Raw genomic sequence first — 15,368 nt, forward strand, 5'->3', positions numbered from 1 at the left:
TGGTAGAGAAACGCTGCGTTTCATAGACATAAAATCACAACAATCCATTACGTAAGAAACGACGTGTCATTGTGTGTTATGCATCTACTTTCCAGAAAAAGTAAAATTCCAAGTTTTGAGTTACAGAGCTAATAACTAAAATCATCAGTCATCACCATGAACCAGAAGATGAAAATTAACAACAAGAAGAATAAAAAGAATGAAATGGCGTTTTGCGAAGTATGCAATTTGAATAACGATGAAGGCCAAAACCATAAGTACTATCCAAACCACAAAAATTCACTCTCTAATTTCCTCTCTCGTTTCCAAACCAAAATCGTCGACGTCCGATTCTTTCTCAAAATCCCTACCATTCTCCGCCCTGGAATCTCCTCTCGCAACCGCATCTGGTGCGTCTTCTGCGATTTCGATATCCACGAGACCGGCAGCTCCTTCGCATGGTAAACAAAAAAAAAAAAAAATTTATTTATGATTGTCACTGTTTATTTTAATTATCTAGTGATTATTATTTAATTGGTAGTGCAAGTCATTAATGTGTTTTTGTATTCGCTAAAAAAATATAGCGCTAATGCGATAAGTCACTTGCCGAGTGAGGAACATTTGAAGAAATTGAAGCACTTTATGTGGAAATACGGTGGTGGAATGGGCTGGGTGGGATACTTTTCGGGTTTTAGAAGCTGATGTAGCTAAGGTGATGTGCTGAATCGTTGTTCAATGGAAGATTAGTGTTATGCTATTGGATTTCTATAAATGAATATGATAGTGTTGATTTGAAAGATGTGTAATACTCGAGACTAATTTAGGTTTCGTGTTTCGGTAATTGTAGTGGGACAAGTAGTGTGAAGCAGTGAGGAATGAAGGGGCAGCGTTGGCAGCGATGGATCAAGAGGGATGCAAGTTGGACCTACAAAAGATATCCTCAACCACGAACATATAAATAACTTTGAAAATAATAGTTTGGGTAATGTTAATTTGAATATTTCAAATGGTGTTATGCCTTTACATAATACAATTGAGTATCAGATATCCAATTCAGGATTTTCTGCAGTTGCGAATGTTGGACCATCCATGTATTGTGTGGTCTCTACTTTGCCTTTGAATGCACATTCTGGTACATGTTTATGCAATCCTAATGATTTAACCGGTAAGAGTAACCTGCTTATTTGATATCCATTCCTCCAATGAAGTCGTGCTGAATGGAGATATACTGATACTAGTTCTGTTGTTTGTCCTGTGTTTGAAATTTGCAGCTAACTGGAATAGCCAACATTCTTTCCCTTATAACAGTATAAACTGTGCACCCAATCTCGGTAATGGACAGGTGAGTTTGGTCCTTTTCACTCTTTCTCTATGAAGCTCATTTCATTTTCTCCAAAATTTGGAGATTATTTTCTTCTTTTGTTACTTTTTTACCGTGGCTAATCTTTTGTAGTGAATTTTATATTATGCAACTCATCAGTTTAATAGCAGTTGGGTTTCTCATGATTAGTTTGTAGAATATACGGTACATGGCCGGCAGTGCTTTTGAATTTATGTGTTGCTGTGTTGGTATATATCTTTAAGTGCTGCATTTATTATTTTTACTCGATAGGCTAAGCATCTCTCAAGGTTGTATCATAAGGGCGTGCAGCATTTTGTCAGACATCTTTGGCTAGGTGACTGTTCTAGTCATGGTGTGAAAAGTGACTGATTATGAAACTAGTTGTGGTTTTCCATCCCTTTCCGTTGTTTAGGGGTGCTTTTGATAATTACAAAGCTATATTAAGTGGAATTTTTTCCCTCCACTTGTGAATACTATTTTCTGATCATTCCAATGAGGGTAAGATGAATATGTCAAGTGCATAAATCTATGTAGATGTCCTGTCCTTCATGTATTTTGACACTCTCCACCGGGATGATGATTTCTAAAACATTTTGTAGGAGTTATCCATTTAGTGTTAGGATTTGCAAGTTGTCATACTGTTTTGTGTATCATCTCCTTCTTCCTTCTTTAATTGCACGCCTGTAGTAAGTACCCTTTGACTTCTAAATGCTGTCAAGGTTTGTTTTTTGCTTGATGCTCAGTGATGTCAAAGGCTCTCAGCAAGGTTTTCTTTTCCGAGTATACTTGTTTTGGAGTTAAAATATGTGTAAACTTATATTGTTTGCTATAGCTGTGCCAGGTTTATCAGGGTGAAAGATCCGTACATGGAGTGAGCAGTTTATGGGGTAATGATTTTTTTCAACATCTCATTTCTGTTATTATATTATTCTAATTTAAAGCTAGTCATCTGGGTAGTACATGCATAATTTGAGTAGCTTGGTGGATGGGTCCTGTTACCATGGTGTTCCATGCGATGTCAATCCTCATCTTGTAATTGTCCTGTTAGGTTCACACAATATACCTCAAGTTCCTGCTATGGCTCTACAATTGGCTGGAGTCACTCTAGTACCTGCCTTGACTCCACAAATGGCTGGAGGAAATGTGCATACAGGAGCTCCTCCTTGGTTTGAAGCAACTCAAGAAAATCAGCTAAACATTCAAGTAACACCGATTTCTTCTAGATCTGTTTTGGTTGCAAATAAGTCTGGGAAAGCACACAAACTGAACCAAAAAAGGGTAGGGGCTGTTAGAGAGTAATAGAACACTATTTTTGGGATCTTACCTAATAGTTTAAGCTATTGGGTTAAATTGGTTGTTTGACATGATATCAGAGTTTTGATGACCAAACAGTCATGAGTTCAAATCTCATCACATCCATTCTAATTAATAAAAAAAATTAGGTACAAGGTAGTGTGGGGGCTTTAACTCGAGGTGGGTGTTAGAGAGTAGTATAAAACTATTTTTGGGACCTCACCTAATAGAATAATTTTATATCAGGGACTGCTTGGGCAGAAAGGAGAAAGATGGAGATGGCAGGTTGTCAAGAGCGATTGTGATGCTAACTGGCCCCCCAATTTTGGCAGAGTTTGGCAGCATGGCAGCCAAAAGGAATCTAGAAAAGAATATGAGAGTGAGAAACAAAAATTACCCAATGTGGAGAGTCATACTGAGATGCCAGTTAGGATACAGCCTTATATCAGCAAACACATGGCAATCTCTAAGCTCCAAGTCCTTGTGTATTCTGCAGTTCTTATTATGTCCCATCTTTTCCATTTTCAGGCTTGGCTCATTTTGCAGAGGTGATTGAAATATACATTTTATGTTTCAAACATCATTACAATACATTGTTTTCTTCTTACTTGATTGTCCATGTTAGTAGAGAGTGACGCCTCATCACATATAAATTTGACTAAAGTACTTGTGAGTTCTTAGATACATTCTATTATGAATTGCTGTAATAGGACACCAGTCTACTTCAGCATAATGTGATAAAAGAAAGTTGGAACTAAGCATTTGCAGGTGGTCAAATTATCAGAGCGTAGTTCACCTTTGTAGGTAGAAGTCTTGGCTAGTTTTAGGTGATATGCTGTGTAAAAAACTCTTTGCTTCTTAGGCTGATGACATTGTATACAAGTCTGGCATGAATTTCATTGATTTGTGGAACTTTATGTGATGATGGGCTTATGCAAAATTAGTTTCCTTGACCTAATGAATTTTTATCTTGTCCCCAACACGGAGGAGGGGTGCATTTGAATGATGGCTGCTGTGGTGATCATGACATGAGCTAACAATGCTTCTGGTGACAAACATCATGGGAGGTTACTTGTATATGCTTCTGCCACCCCCTTCTTAAATTTCAGATTTTAGATCTGAATGTATATATTTTTGTCAAAGGCAGCAAGGGATCATTAAAAACTTGAGCCCAGAAATGGCAGATCACTTGTTGGGTCCGTCTTGTAATCATTATATTGTTAGATGCCCTTTCCGTATACCTGAAATTACATTTCGCAGATCTCATGTTAAAGATCAGATTCTTTTTCTGTAATGTCAGATTGTACCGTTCACCAAAAGCTTTAGTCTAATTATTGTGGTCTGTCTAGTGCGGGCAACCTTGCCACCACTACTTTGTGTTCGAATATTAGAATAATAAGCTATGGAACCAAAAACATGGAAATGATTTTTTTTAAGAACATGGTTAAAAGATTACATCATCTGCTAACAAGAGAGCCCTTTCTTTAATCATATAGAAACAGCTGTGGGACAATGGGTCACGAGCAAACCACAAATTTTCTACAACGCTGGTTTCATTTGGCAAAAACTGTGGCGGTATTCGATTCTTGGGGCTCCTACCTTGAACTTGAATCAACTTTAAAATAATGGAACTGCCTATGGATGACCGGAAATGCTTTTCAAGCGTGTCGGATGTAAAGCTGCTTATATTCTCTCTGTACTTTGAATCTGCCTCCGCGAGAAGACAGTGACCTTGATCGGCATGCTCTTGACTTGTTCATGGATAAAAACATGTCATGACATCTGCAGCAATCTTCAAGATGTGCATGGAAAGAATGATCGTGAACTGTACAGACTAGCTCCTTTTACTGTGCGCAACAAAGCCATCACTCTATCGCAACCATGTGGTCTGAGCAAAATCCTGAAGAATTTGATTTACCTGAGATCCTAAAACTCCAGAGTTTCCCCTTTGAAGCAACCAAGTTCTCATCACACAGAAACTCCCAGGAAAACCACTTCTCAATTGTCCGATCAACATCATGTACCAGTACATCTGTTGTGTTCCCAGCTCTTGCTATCATACTAGCTGTGTAGATTGCTCCCATTCTGCCTGGTGCCTCTGGCGAGTGCCCACTTGGTCCATCCACCACCACCACATTCCATTCAAGCTCATATACTTCACGTGGCAGGTTTTTCAATGCAAGTTTGCAAGATGAATTCTGAAGCATTTCTGGGTTTGGTGCACAAGCTGGACTTTTCCTTGCATGCTCAAGCAGCTTGTAAGCCTTCTTTGCAGGTGTCTGGTAGTCAATCTTGTAGATTTGAGTGGTGTTGGATTTTGCTCTAGCAGCACTTATTTTGTCAGGATCATCCTCTAGAAGGATTGTGGTGCCACCTGAGTTGATGGAGGACAATCTCAGGTACTGGGGCTCTGCTCCAAAAACAAGGAGGTTGCAGGGGGCTTTGCGTTTAATGAGATCAGATAGAAGTTTAAATTCCTTTTTTGTGAGACTAGGTTCATCGGCAGCGATTTTCTGTTGTGCTGTTTGGTTGCTAGGTGTATGAGATGGAGCCTTTTCACAGGCCGGAGAAGGAGTAGAACATGTGTGTTGTAGAGTAGGAGGCAAAGGGGCGGAAGGTGAGGTGGTGATAGCAATTCTAAGAAGTCGGAGGATGGAGATGCATGCCAAGATGAAGACAACAGAAGGTATAAGTTTTCTTCCAGGAATTGCCATACTCTTATTTCCTTTGAAATATTTGCGGCCAACGGGTATACTGAATTGTGATTCAGGTGAGCTCGGAGGTGAAGACTTCACAAGAGGAGTAGCAAGAGAACGGTAATGCGGTACTTCTGGGGGCATTTTTTCCCTCGCCTAACCCTTCCCGCAAAATCCCTGCTCTAAATCACATCTCCTCTTAGCAAGGCATTGAACTGCTGGTGGCATTTTTTTCGTTTATCAAGTATGCTATTGAATACTCCTTAATTTTTCTTGAGTGTGGCAGAAGAAAATGATCTTTTGCTTCTGTTTCAAGTTTTATATTATCTCCACCTAATTGCTGTGGTTAAGCGTTGCAATTCGCTAATCAAAGTTGCCCAAGTGTATATCTTTGTCAATCATCTCCATCTGGGCTCGTTTGGTGCTTTATTCGAGTGAAGTTGAAGGAGGCTAAGGTGTACTTGCTGGTTTGTTGGAAGGTTGCTTTCAATCAATTTTGACTTCATGGTACGCACCAATCATTTTATATATAGCAGGTTGCTGGTTCTTGATGTGAAGGGCGGTGGACATGGGATGTTGGCTTTTTGTATGCCATATCCCAACCAGTCAACTCAGTACTTTGGTGGCTAACTGATCCATAACCGAGTCACTGCCCCTAATTGACTCTGCTGGCGTAGGGCTTACAGCAAGGAGAACAGGGTAGGGTTTTATTTTTGCAGGGACGAAGTCCCTTATGATCCTTACTGGTTAGCCACATACCAGAACCCTGTTTTATGGAGAGCCATCCATTTTTGCACCAGAAAGCAGCCTAGAGGTTGCCATTCTTCAATGTTTATTGAAGATACTACACCATCTAGTTGCAGACACATCGTCCCTTTTAAGGGTGGTACAAAAAGAGAGACTGAAGTGATATCCTAGCCCAACCTTGCCCTAGGATAGTAAATTTAGGTGTGTAGAAGCATCTGTGCCACTGTAATTTGATTGCCATGCTTGTCTAAGCGATAGATCATCTACTACTATGCGTCTGATTAATTTCAAGTTGATTTTGATGTAGGAAAAAGACTAGGTGACACAAATCATATCATATAAGAGGTATACAAGGAGGTGTTTGAGAGTGTTTTAGTGTTTGTTTTTTTAAGTATTTTTTATTAAAAGTATATTAAAATAATATATGTTGTTTTTAAAAAAATTATTTTTAACATTAATAAATTAAATAATTTAAAAACAATAACAATAAAAAAATTATTTTTTAAAAAACTCATTTGAAACACAATTCCAACCTACCTAACTCCATAATTTATTTTTGAAAAATATTAAAAAAATAATAAATCTCTAAAGAAAATAAATAAACCTAATAGATAAAACTATAATAACAAGAAATAGAAAACTTATATCGTACAATTACAAGGAAACGCTTATATTGTTATTCAAGTAATTTAAATGAATGTATGTTGTATTATCTTTGATACACAGAAAATATCCATCTATAATACTTAATTATAATATCTCCGTCCCTCTAGTTTCAGAAACTATAAATTAATTAGTCTCTTGATTTTTTTTTTTTTAAGAACTCCATTAATTATTCTTTTAGAAAAGGGCCAACTATCTCTAGCTTTTTATTTTTAAATTAATATATAGTCAAAAGGAGATTTCGAAAAGAAAAATAATTGAATTGATGGTAGTTGAACACTTATTTTTTATTTAAGGACAAACGAATATCCAGATTGATTATAGTAAGAACTCTAACATGGTTTGTTTAGAAGGTCAAAAGTGACGGAATAAAGTTAGATAAAAATGAACAAATCTATTATATGAGGGTGTACCGGGGGGGTTTTTGTTTTTGATTTAGAATGTTTTTTAAAAATATTTTGAACTAGAATCAATATTTTTTATATTTTTAGGGTATATATAATGTACTGGAAAAATAAATTTAAAAATTAAAAGAAAATGGTGAAAATAAATATATGACATCATAGGAAAAAATATATTTTAAATGGGTATATATATATATATATATATATTTAAATCTTGCATTTTCCATCAATCCATTTAAATTAATAATTTGATTAATTTTCATCAAGTTTATGATTTTACATATAAATATTTAATTAAAGAAATCATTAGGTAGGGATAAAATACTAATACCAAGATATAATTAAGTTGAGTGACACCTATTTAGGTTGTTTCAAACTATTTATCAAAATCAATATCATCCAAGCTCATTAAAATCATCGTTAATATTTATCAATTCTTACAAACCTCTTTTATGTAGTAGAAAAATGTAAGACCCATGATTTGGCTTATCATACCCGAATCACAGCTTTATCTAAACTTCAGCTTTTGAGTTTTAAAAAGGGTTAAAGAAGCAAGTGTTGTGATTACCTTTCCTACTATTTTCAATTAGGGATTTGATAGTTAATGGATTTAAATAAGTGTTTAGGGTTTTTATTATGATTTGGTAATTGGATAATTTAAGAGATTTAATTGATGTTTTAGGGTGTTAGTTGGTTTAAAACAAACTGATTAGATTACTGGAATTATAGGTCTTGAAGAACAGATTAATTGTTTTTGGGATCTTCAAATTTAAAGACTGGAAAATCGAGATTATTAAATCCTAAGCAACCAGTCAGTTTAAATCGGACGATCGATTGACTTGTGGTGAAGGTCGATTGGTTGGTCATTTCGGTTGACCCAACAATAAGGATTAATCGAGTCTTTTAAGTTCGATCAATTTGGGGTATGTTCGGGATCGATCGGTTGAATCAGTTCGACTTTATAATTATATTTTTAAGTATTTTCCCATATTCGTTATAGGTTCTGGTGATGTTCTTACTAGCGATCCTCGGTAGTCTTTGGTTCTATATCTACTTGTCTTTTGCTTTGTTTTCCGGGTGAATGTGATAATTTTTAATATATATATGTTGCTTTACTTTATGAGTACTTATTCATTCTTGATTTTGCACTCGTATTCTATTGAATTAAATTATATTCGATATGATATTTATTTGTTTTAATATTCATGTGAATATCTTTTATGTCTTGATATTTGTATACTTGTCAGTAACTTCATGCTAACGGAGAATAGTTAGTCTATATACACGTAATGTTCTGTATATCTAGCTGGTGAAAAAAGAACTAACATGTGGTGATTGATCATCTCATAGTGATCGAGGCCACAAACCTCATTTGTTATCTAAAGGAATGACTTTATCTGATCTCTGATATATATTTTATTATCATATTCTATTATGCTTAATGTTCGTGTGTGTATCTGTTTTAGTTCTTATACTTATAAATAGTTAAAATATATATTAAATATTATTTCTTTACTGATCAGTTGATTGAACTCACCTTTTCATTTTAGTATTATTTTAGATTCTTAGTTTTTGTTAGGAAGTTGACTTTTGATCGAGAGTTACTGCTACTTTATTTATTGGTATGCCTTACTTACTTCCGCGAGATTTTTTTTATTTGTTGTGATTCAATATTTTATACGCTTTACTATTATCTTGTTTTCATTTAAGTTAAGATATTTGTTTTGAAGATAGAATTTTATTTAATATAATAAGTATTTTGAATTATAAATTATTTTATTAATTTTAAGAAATATTTAAAAGATTATAAAATTCTGCATAAATTTTATAATATAAATGTTATAAGGTTTAACATAGGCAATATAGGTGAGGTGTTATCGCTCCTACGTTGCCGTACCGGGATTGGATAGTGACAAAAAAATAAAATAATTGTTTCAATTTCAAGGTGGAAAAGAAAAACAATGGTTAGGCAATCAGGAGGAGAGAGTGTTGTTTAAGTTTTGCAGTCCTTGTCAAGCTGAGCTTCGAGGAAAGTGGTATTCTGATTACTTTAATATCTGGGAAGAGTTCTTTAATGATTCTTTTCAATTAATGTGGAGTATGAAATGGAGTATTGAGATTATTGCAATATTTATTTTTTCTTCAATAAAGTAGTTGGCTCACCAGAAATGGTGGGACTGGGTCTACGGCAGCGCATCGCAAGCTAGCCTGGAAGCACAACATTTTCCACTAATTTCATATATAATCATGTAATTAGAGGAAATGCATCTGTATATATTATCTTAAGGTCCATTTGCAGATTATTTTAAGTTTCTCTTTTCTTGGGACTTTGTCTCTATGGAACTACTCCGTTCAGGCATCTAAGGGCGGCATTTTCTACCTCTAAAGACATTGAATATACCGGATTGTAAAGTATCAAAATACTTTTTGTTGGTTTCTTCAGCTCCAAGGGCCTCCAAAACCCTACAATTTTCTAGAGCAATTGTTCATCTAATCCGTAGGATGCGGCTCTAGCTAGCTGAAGGCTACTGACAACACTAACTTGGCTGATATCGATAATGGCATATTGCTGGTTTATCTTTAATACTGATTTATGATCTTTTTCAACACCCACAGGGTAGTTTCCTGCCATTAAAAAACAGTACCAAGTTCTGATGAAGGTCATCAGAAAATTTTATAGAATTCAGTTGCTGTCCTTTAAATGGCTTGCAAATTGCAACAGGCTTGGTTTCAAGCCAAGTTTCTAGGTTTAGGGTTTGGATTCACACCAAAGGACTTGTATAATTCAACACAACTCCGTCATTCTTCCTTGTTAACTAAATGTTCCTAAATGGTCACTTTCCACTAAAGATTAAAGAATTGAGAGGCTGATGTCATCCCAATTGAATATATTAATTTTTGCAGTTTGTTGTCACTCTATCATCATTTGAGAATTCATTTTTTTTTCCCTTCTGCTTGTTTATGCTTGAGTTGGATTGATAGAGGCGAGGAAGTTGAGCAAAATTAATGGTATAATCAAGGTTTATTCGAAATACTTCTACTAACTAATGATCACATGACATGTATTAATCTTGCATAAGATCATACAATTACAACCATTATTAAAATACCAATTGGGAACAACTATTGATGATGGTTTCCAGTTTTAGAACATTGCTCTTGTCATTGTCAGCATGCCCTTCATTATTCCTTTTTTTTTTTTTAATTTCTTTAATTTATTACATCAAGATCCAAGTTTGCAACAAGAAATGTTTTAGTCAGTTTGGCTTTGTCTTCTCTTCACACCCACCTCTAATTTCTTACACCAAATCCCCTACTTGCTCCTCCTATTCCTATAGTGATCACTTTGGTTTCTTCGATACTCCTACACAGATCCTTTTTTTTCCTCTCAGAGGTTTTGACCACTTTGGTTTCTGATTCTCAGTCTCCCTTGGTCCTTTCTTTCCATGGTTTTACCTTTGTTTCGTAATTTTTCCATATTGACACATACTTCAACAGCCTTTGCAGCAATAAGTTTTTGTCGTGGCGTTTTTGAAAGACTTCTATACATATACTTCCATTTGTCTCTCAATTTTATCCCTTGTTTTTCTCAGATATTCAAGTTTTGGTGACTGGTCCAGAAAGAAATCCTTCGCATGTTTAAGACAGAAATTGGTTTAGATAATTGGTACTGTTATGGGTAGGAACACTGAAGGAGAGGTTCTTTACAGTGCAGGATCGAAGGTAAGTAACTTTTACTCTGTGCCAAGTTGTTTGATCATACAAAAGTTTTAGGGAATTCTGATTTGGATATTGAAAAAAACCAGGCCATGATGGAAGGTCAACCTAAAAAATCTCTTTTTGCATCTATAACAAAACATGAAGTCGAAAATAGCAGGTCAAGCAGTATGATTTTGAAGGTATTTTCAATCTCTAAACCATCTCAAACATGTTTTTATAAGTTCTTAATACATGGCTATCTAACTAGTTTTGGTTTTTTTTATTAAATCTGGGATGAAAACAGAAAGTACATACTGTAGTTCCTGCACATATCTTGGCAGAAGCAATATCGACAATCCGTGGTCTTGACCTCAGATGGTCAGGTCCAATAACAACAACAGAAATGCAATATGTTGAGCAGTATGTCTTGGCGAAGTACCCCCAATATGCTGGCTTTATCGGAGAGAAGGTAGATCTCTCTACTCTTTGTATCAACGAAGAGATCTCAGAGCCTTCACCCGACGACAAGAACAAGTCACCTAGGACTGGTCTTAGAGAGGTCTCCACACCATCCTTTGGAAGCAATCACCCTGACTTGGATAGAACCCAGTTAGAGCCATCTAGACTGCTTGATATTCTTACAGAGAAATCCTCATTTCCAGGGAGTTTTGTATCGATACCTGAAATCCAAGCTCAGCACAAGGTTCTGAGGCACTGTGGATTACCTGATGATGAGTATCTTGTCCTTTTCACTCAAAACTACAAAGATGCAATGATGTTAGTAGGAGAGAGCTACCCCTTCTTCCGAGGGAACTTCTACATGACTGCTATCGGGGAAGAAATGGATTACGTAAAGGAATTCGCCAGCTACAAGGAATCAAAAGTGATCCCGACACCAGAGAATTGGTTGAATTTGAGAATCAAGGGATCACAGCTTAGCCAGTATTTTAGAAGGAAGTGTAAGCACTGTCCTAAGGGGTTATTCTCATACCCAGCTGATGTGAATGGAACTCGCTATTCGATGCATTGGGTATCCGAAGCCCATCGGAACTCATGGCATGTTCTACTGGATGCAACCGCCCTGGTCGTCGGGAAGGATAGGTTGAATCTTTCACTTCACAGGCCTGACTTTGTGCTGTGCAGTCCTGACAATACCCCTGCTAATCCTTCTACAATCACATGCCTTCTTGTTAGGAAGAAATCTTTTGATACTACAATAGCTTCATCTTAGCTCAAAGATTAAGAAGAGGTGTTCGTTTGTGAATATTGAACATGTTTAGACTGGTTAATTAAGGAACATCAACACATGTCTCCGCCTTGGTATCTGAAATTAGTAGTCTGATTTGGTTAATTATAACCTGTCATCGAATAATCTTTCAGTCTATGAATAATCCTAGGCATCCAATAGAAACAGATAGGTGTATTATGGAAAATAAAGAAACTCGATTTTTCATTGATTTATTTCAGAGAGCACAACTCAATTTAATTCCATTCACATGATTCAAACTTATTCCAAATATGTGATTTTCATTGAGCAGATTCTACTAATAAAACTCAATTCAATTCCAAACAAGGTATTAGAAGATGAATACTATTTTCTTCCATTTATATGCCAGTGTGTTTCATCAAAATATATTTCGCTGGGAGAAGGATGAAAGATCAATACTCTGTCATTCCATATCAGCCTCAGTTAATATATCATCAAAAACCCCACCACTAGGCATCATGGGGAACACAGGCTCTTGATGAGGCACCATCACATCCAACAAGCAAGGTCCAGGAGTGTCTAGAATTTTCTGAATTGCTGCTCTAACATCATCCTTTCTTGTTACATGGGAAGCAGGAATTCCACATGCTTCTGCAAATTTCCACATATCAGACAAAATCTCAGACTCCTTCAATGGATCACCTAAAGATGGGCACGCCCTGTGAGCCTTATAAAACAGATCCTCTCATTGTGCCACCATGCCCAAATATTGATAGTTCAAAATTATTATCTTGACAGGGATATTCTCAACGAAGTCACCAACTCCTGAACATTCATTAGAAGACTTCATCACCATCCATATATAAACATCAGAATTTGCAATAGCAGCCCCCATAGCTCCCAATTCCCCCTGATGTCAACCACTGGCATGGTCTCTTACACCTGTAAAACTGAGCAGCCCACATTTTATGCTGCCCCTGTACTTATGACTGTAGTAACACTACGTAATTCAAGAACCTGAATTGCATACTGCAGAAGAATTTCTTCTCCAGAGGTGTTAAGAGTTAATGGATACTTCACTTTCTGCTCGTTCAACTCCTCTCCATGCCTTAAAATCCGTTCCACTTTTAGTTTCCCTACTCTCCAAAATCATGTTGATCCCTTGCAAGGCCAACTTTATATCTGCAAGAACTGATAGATGAGCTGCTTGTTGTTCCCAATCTCAGCCGAATCCATATCAATGCGAACAATCATTGATCAGACTCACAAACGCCTTAAGCTTTCCAGTCACACAATCATCAAACCTCAGTCCAAATAAAATTTATGCAGTAAAAAGTCTTGATGAAATTCCCTACTCGCGAAGCTCAATCTCTATTTTCATTATTTGTTTACCTTTGCATTAGTAGCTGGTTGCATAATTGGTTCATACCTATTGCTATCAGCCCTTGCTTGTACATCCTTTTCTGCAGTTATCGACATACGTAATTTGAATCTTAACTATTTTTTAAGTAAATATAGACCATTTCAACTCTAGATCATTAATTAATATAGATGCAACCTATTGATGTCGTATCTCGTGGTTACTAATTGCATCAAGAAATCAAAATGTTGATCATAAATCTAACACCTAATCAATGACTGGATGAAATGTCAGAATCAATCTCCCAACCTGTGAGATTCTTCTTGCCGTGTCCTTTTCGCGGTCAAACTCTCTACTAGTAATTTTTAAGCCCCAGGATGTTTGGAGGATATTCTTACCAGAGGACAGATACAAATGGTAATAAACTAACAATTAAGAATTTGAAATTCATACATGATCCTCCCTTACCTCACTCCCCCTCTCCCCCTAAATTGTTGATCACGTTTTCTAAAATTCATAATCTTGCAACAAAACAAATGTCTCGTTATTTTTCTCCTAAAAATAAACTCAAAGAAATCAAATGCAAACAGAGAGAGACTGCATTCATACCAATCTTGTCACGCAGGACTGCCTCAGCTATCATGAACTTTCATTGTTAGTGTATTTGGTGCTGGAATGCCCTTCTTCAATTTCCAACATGGACTCTTGAAAATCCTGTTTTCAGGAAATATGATTTTTTAAAATGGAAAATAGTTTAGATTTCTCTTGAATAAAATTGTTCCTCTTTGAGCGTTATGAATTATCATGGCCTATTCAGATGCAAATACGAGCATTTCACACTCACATGATCTTGCAAGTGAGCTGCATCTTTCCCTTCCAGGATTGAATTTATGTCTAGTATTTTGTTAGAAGTGTAACTCTGCCATCCTTCCTTCAGGTTCTCTCCTTTCAATCCTAGCTGAAAAATGAGCCTTCTGCCAATCAACTTCTTCAACTGGGAATGTCATAGATATTACCATTCAATCTGCATAAAAAACTCATATCTGTCACCTCAATCACCATCCCAGTCTCTCTATCCAACATTATGAGTAGTGCAGAGTTCAGAACCATTCGCATCGCTTATTTGACTTCTATCTTGAACTTTCGATCACAATTGTTTCTTCCTGCAACCCTCCATGAAAAATAGCGTCAACCAAAGATATTTTCAGAATGACTGAGGGTCATCGGCTATCTTCCGTATTCATTTGAGCCCTCTGAAACCACAGAAGATCATCAAACTCCGTATCCATTTGGAAAACCCAATTAATCATCAAACAATAGCCCAAAGCAATACCATCTTGAGAATCAAACTGACCTGTCTTGCCAATAGCATCATCAAATGCTGCTAAAGAACTAACCCCACTCCCAAGCTCAGAAATCGGTGCAGACATATCTGGACTGCTACGCAACAGGACACTCAGAAACAGTCCTTGTGCCATCACGGCCACTCCTGCCTTTCCTGGTACCAATTGTCCGATAAATCAGCCAGTGCAGACCCACCACACCAGCACTCCACCCCTGGGACTTTTTCCCTATTTCTAACATTGCAGTTGGCAGGTTATCTAAACTCATCAAAGTTGTAGCACATTAAAATTCAAGCCCGTCATCTTTGCTAAGCGTGGATTTTGTTGGCTTCTTTCCATCATCAATTTTTCTTTTCTATCAAATTGAGTTATACAGTTCAATTGACATGAATGTCTTTAATAAGAATTATAGAATTTAGCCCGCATAAAAAGCATATTCACTCTGATATAACAAAATACTGGAGTTCAAATATCTGGACCCTTTCAAAGAATATTATTGACCCGCATGAACACACATGAAACATAGAAGTCCCGATATAAGCAGAGCATAGAAGGTCAAAGCAAGTACACCCCTGCCTCGGAAAACAAGTCCTATTTTCTGTCAGCTCCCTGTCCATTTTTACTATCGAGAGTTG

At 36.5% G+C, this 15,368-nt stretch overlaps 3 protein-coding genes and 1 pseudogene across 3 annotated transcripts; 2 read left to right on the top strand and 2 right to left on the bottom strand.

Annotated features, from left to right (window-relative positions):
- Positions 1 to 74: 74 nt before the first annotated feature.
- On the top strand, positions 75 to 3,536 carry LOC7454720 (TITAN-like protein). Its single transcript, XM_052447640.1, is given in 10 exon segments — positions 75 to 440; positions 564 to 654; positions 656 to 691; positions 827 to 871; positions 874 to 1,144; positions 1,251 to 1,321; positions 2,154 to 2,208; positions 2,370 to 2,608; positions 2,845 to 2,894; positions 2,896 to 3,536. Coding segments are annotated over 10 exon segments (1,413 nt in total). The 5' UTR covers positions 75 to 156; the 3' UTR covers positions 3,167 to 3,536.
- A 943-nt stretch (positions 3,537 to 4,479) lies between these two features.
- On the bottom strand, positions 4,480 to 5,454 carry LOC7463130 (glucuronoxylan 4-O-methyltransferase 1). The gene has a single exon (XM_024586131.1). The coding sequence runs from the start codon at positions 5,452 to 5,454 to the stop codon at positions 4,480 to 4,482; it is 975 nt and encodes a 324-aa protein (XP_024441899.1).
- Positions 5,455 to 10,333: 4,879 nt separating this feature from the next.
- On the top strand, positions 10,334 to 12,284 carry LOC7454721 (uncharacterized). Its single transcript, XM_024587011.2, has 3 exons — positions 10,334 to 10,847; positions 10,931 to 11,023; positions 11,128 to 12,284. The coding sequence occupies exons 1-3, from the start codon at positions 10,800 to 10,802 to the stop codon at positions 12,052 to 12,054; spliced, it is 1,068 nt and encodes a 355-aa protein (XP_024442779.1). The 5' UTR covers positions 10,334 to 10,799; the 3' UTR covers positions 12,055 to 12,284.
- Positions 12,285 to 12,493: 209 nt separating this feature from the next.
- Positions 12,494 to 14,868, bottom strand: LOC112324281 (acetolactate synthase 1, chloroplastic-like; annotated as a pseudogene).
- Between the last annotated feature and the right edge of the window lie 500 nt (positions 14,869 to 15,368).

This window comes from Populus trichocarpa, chromosome 15, assembly GCF_000002775.5.
Source record: "Populus trichocarpa isolate Nisqually-1 chromosome 15, P.trichocarpa_v4.1, whole genome shotgun sequence".
NCBI classification, from domain to species: Eukaryota; Viridiplantae; Streptophyta; class Magnoliopsida; order Malpighiales; family Salicaceae; genus Populus; species Populus trichocarpa.